Here is a 4,548-nt window from a genome sequence, read left to right as displayed (position 1 = left end):
GCGGGTGGCCGGGCAGGGGCAGCCCCGACCTGTCCCCTCCTAACTGGGCTGTCGGCCCACCGTCCCCCCTTGCAGTACGTTCCCGTCAAGGGCGACCACGTCATAGGAATAGTGACGGCCAAAGCGGGGGACGTCTTTAAGCTGGACGTCGGGGGGAGCGAGCAGGCGTCGCTGTCCTACTTGGCCTTTGAAGGAGCCACGAAGAGGAACAGGCCGAATGTGCAGGTACTGGCTGTGTTTATTGGAAGTAAGGCTTTAGCCACGTCGTGTGGTGGCGCTTCTGTCACGTTTTGGCAGTCTGTCTTAGCAAGAGGTACAAGTCGCACGTGAGAGGAGCGTGGGTTTATGTGCAGGGATTTTGCTGTGGCCCTCCTTTTGCAGAATTAGGCTGTGGGCTCTCTGAGGCTTCTTAGGAGAACATGTGCAGTTTGGGGTCTGTCAGACGGCAGGCGTTTCGGCTCCGTACCTTTTAACATCCCTGTAATACTGCCAGCGGGAGGTGCAGTTCACAGGAAATGTGCATCCAGGGGGGCACTCTGAAGCTAAGGTTTTAAAACAAGCTTTTACGCTGATATTGGTAGGAAACAGTTGGCTGAAGCTAAGGTTTTAAAACAAGCTTTTACGCTATCTGATATTGGTAGGAAACAGTTGTTTTTTTAATAACACTTACAAACAGCTGTATGGCACATACATGCCACAGCTTCTGCACTGAACTGAAACGCCATCACCAGAATGTAAAAATGGACTGTAAAGAGAAACAAAATGGGTTAGTGTGGGGTTTTTTGTTGTTGTCCTGATAAATGGCTACAAGAGCAGGTTGCTTAGACTTTTAATACCCTTCCAGTATGAAGAGAGAAGAACTACTGTTTGGAATGCAAAAAATAAGATGAATACATTTCTATGCTGAAATTTATCCTGAAATAATAAAATTCTGTACTTTTTTACCTTTCAAATTCTACTATTGATATAATTGTTCCTAGAGAATGTTTCCTTTGGAAGAAGAGAAAATTCCTATTATACCAGTCTATTTTTCTGTCTTCAATATTTTAAAACTATATTGTGGTCTCATGGGAGGGCCTTTACCAACTGAGTATTTCTTATACATGATCTTCTCTACAGTATGATCTTCTCTAATACTTTTGCTTTTTGACACTGCTTTGTTTAGGTGGGAGATCTTATTTATGGTCAGTTCCTTGTAGCAAATAAAGACATGGAACCAGAGATGGTCTGTATTGACAGCAGTGGAAGATCAAGTGGAATGGGAATAATTGGACAAGATGGCTTCCTCTTTAAAGTTTCCTTAGGTCTGATAAGAAAGTAAGTATTAAGGAAAGTAAGTAGTCACTCTCATGTAATATGGCGGGTAGGATTTGCACTGTTTCCTCTGAGCAGTGCTGGCAATTTCATAATCAGTGTATGATTGGTTTAGTGCATTTGTACTGGTTTTACTGAATAGAGTATGGATATTGACCTAGAAGGAGTATTTCCCCCCTTAAGAGATTTAGCTGCTCTTGTTTATGGTGTTGTGTGACCTGTTTAATAAATGTGATGTGGTTGCCAAGGCTGTACAGAAAATAAAACCATTGACCTGGGGAAAACAAACATTCAAGCTGAGATTTCAGGTATGTATCTACTACTTTGGAGTTTAAAACTTGGAAATGCTTACTCTCCTTTTTCTGCTTAATGAGGTAGTGGTGGATGTAAAATTGGCTGGCAGCTGATTAAAGGGGCCTTTCCATACCAATACATTATTTTCTGGCTTCCAAAGAAAAATAAGTTGCATTGAAATAAGAGTACAGATAGAAAATTTGTGAGATTTTCATTAAAAACTGACATGTTAATCCAGGAACAGTTCCATAAGCTTTTAAATGTATTGTGAACTTTGGACTTACTTATGCTGATGTAAATAGAAGACTTGTGACTATCAAAGAATACCAGCTTATACAGATAAATGATAGTTAAGCTTTATTGCTTTTGGGTAGGGTTTTTTTGTTTGGTTTTGTCATTCTTTGGAAAAGCAATCTGGAGATGCAGAGCAGCTATTTCATACCTGGGCTTTTTAAGTAATGATTTGTCTGGTTTATATGTCCCATCAGAAGTCAGTCTGAACTGATACAAAATATGTCGCAGCTATTCTGCTTCTCTTCCAAACTTTGTCTGTGTGCAAGTAAAGAAGTAACAGTACAAGTAAACTGCTGAATTCTGATATGTTTGCTTCTTTGAGAAAGCTTTTGAAGCTTGATTTAATCTTAGATGTATTACAACATTTCTATTTTTCAGTATGCTGTCACCTAATAAAACCAAAATGTTCTGTTTACTGCTGTTAATATTGTCTCCTAAAGGAGAAGGCAAGTCATGTTTTGAAAGACACGTCTTCAACTCTGGTGTCAAATTTATAAATAGCAGCACTTTAAACATGTCACTTTGTCAAACGGTGTAGTTTTAGAATTTTTTAAATGATAGAATTGTTATAAATTACCAATTCACTTTAAATTTGTCAGGTATTGCTTCTGAATCTAATAAGAAAAAGCAAATTCACAAGTGATGTTATTTATTAGGTGCATGTATTTAATATGAGAGGAGGATTAAAAATCTGACCTTATATTGCTATTTTAGATGCATATGCAACTTGATCATCTTACCTTTTGGTGCTGCTTTAATAGCTCATGTAGTGCCAAGTACTGCAGCGTAGTTATTGATTGATAATAATGTGGTGTCTATCAAATGTGAGCACTTCTTCCTCTGACTTTTTTTAATCTTGTTTGCAGACTCTTGGCTCCCAAATGTGAAATAATTCAGGAGTTGTCACAATTGTACCCATTTGAGCTGGTGCTGGGAATGAATGGAAGAATATGGGTAAAAGCTAAAACAGTTCAACAGACTTTAATTATAGTAAATATTTTGGAAGCCTGTGAGTATATGACTGCAGAACAGAGAAAACAAGCACTTGCCAAATTGTCAGGGAATTGATAAGAGAGAACCTTGAGGATTTGGTTGAGATGACTGTAGGGTGTTTTGGTTATTTTTGCATTCAGATTTATATTAAAAGCCTTTTTTTAAATTAAGTACTAGACTTTTGTGTTATTCTTCAGCTCCCTTCTTTATCCACTCAGCTTGTTCTGTCTTGCTTAGGAACTTTGGTTTTTACTTGCTTTTATGATAATGAAACCCTGTTTATGTTTATGGATTTTCTGACTTATGTGGAGACAGTCTTTAAAAGCTTCCATTAGCTCTGAGTTTTGAGGTCTAAGGAAGTCTTTTGTAAGAAAATGGTCAGTTTGTAAACTGCATATATTTGGGTTTTTTGTCAATATTAACATTTCAAGCAATACATGTTTGCTTGGGGTAGCAGAAGGTTTTCTACCAGTCATTCATTCTGGTCAGGTGCTCTAATTACACAGTGACAAGAAGTGATTATTTAATACTTCACCAAATTTGGGGATAGAAACACTGGTGGAGAATACCAGAAAAAAAATTACATGGTGTAGCATTAAATAATCATAGGGTGGTTAAGGCAGATGATCAGATAAGACTGAACATATGGTCACAGTGACCTTACTACTTTTCCCTAAAAGATAACCTGGCTAGTAGTCTTAAGGAAATAGTGATTAGGATGCAATTTCAGTATGAACCTTCAGGAGGCTTAATGGCTCACTGGAGGTAAAAAAAATACACTTAACAGCAATGCTATCTGAAGTCACTTGCAACTTTTTCGTAAGTGCTTTTTAACTAGAGATTAGGTAAAGCAGCAACAGCCACATATTTCGTAATTCTAGACCTTGTAGACTTACTTTGTTTTGTTACAGCATGAAGATTCCATACAGCTTTGTTTCATGTTTAACAAAATCAGCATTTCTGAAAAAGGATGTATTAGGCTTCATTGTGTAGTAGTTCCTCACATAGAATCATTTGGTTGCAGAAGACCTTTAAGATCATTGAGTCCAACTGTACCTGTTCACTACTAAACCAGATCACTAAGCACCTCATCCACCCATCTTTTAAATATCTCCAGGAATGGGGACTCAACCACATCCCTGGGTAGCCTGTTCCAGTGTCTGGTAACTCTTTCAGTGAAGAAATTTTTCCTAATACTCAATCTAAACATCCCCTGGTGCAACTTGAGGCCATTTCTTCTTGTCCTATCCTTTCTTACCTGGGAGAAGAGACCAACACCCACCTTGCTACAACCTCCTTTCAGGTAGTTGTAGACAGCAATGAGGTCTCCCCTCAGTCTCCTCTTCTCCAGGCTAAATAAGCCCAGTTCCCTCAGTCTCTCCTCATGAGACTTGTGTTCCAGACCCTTCACCAGCTTCGTTGCCCTTTTCTGGACACATTCCAGCATCTCGAATTCCTTTTAGTGAGGGGCCCAAAACTGAACCCAGTATTCAAGGTGTGGTCTCACCAGCGCTGAGTACAGGGGAAGGATCACTTCTGTACTCCTGCTGGCCACACTATTTCTGATACAAGCCAGGATGCCGTTGGCCCTCTTGGCCACCTGGGCACACTGCTGGCTCATACTTAGTTGGCTGTTGACCAGTACCCCCAGAT

The 4,548-nt window shown here is 39.4% G+C and overlaps 1 protein-coding gene across 1 annotated transcript; it reads left to right on the top strand.

Moving 5' to 3' along the window:
* Positions 1–3: 3 nt before the first annotated feature.
* On the top strand, positions 4–4,036 carry EXOSC3 (exosome component 3; the record flags this gene model as incomplete). Its single annotated transcript, XM_035897391.1, has 3 exons — positions 4–225; positions 1,166–1,317; positions 2,769–4,036. Coding segments are annotated over 3 exons (576 nt in total), but the record flags the coding sequence as incomplete, so codon positions are not given.
* Between the last annotated feature and the right edge of the window lie 512 nt (positions 4,037–4,548).

This window comes from Egretta garzetta, unplaced genomic scaffold, assembly GCF_000687185.1.
Source record: "Egretta garzetta isolate BGI_Z169 unplaced genomic scaffold, ASM68718v1 scaffold56, whole genome shotgun sequence".
Taxonomy (NCBI): Eukaryota; Metazoa; Chordata; class Aves; order Pelecaniformes; family Ardeidae; genus Egretta; species Egretta garzetta.
Note: the sequence above shows the minus strand (reverse complement) of the source record. Positions and strands in the feature narration are given on the sequence as shown.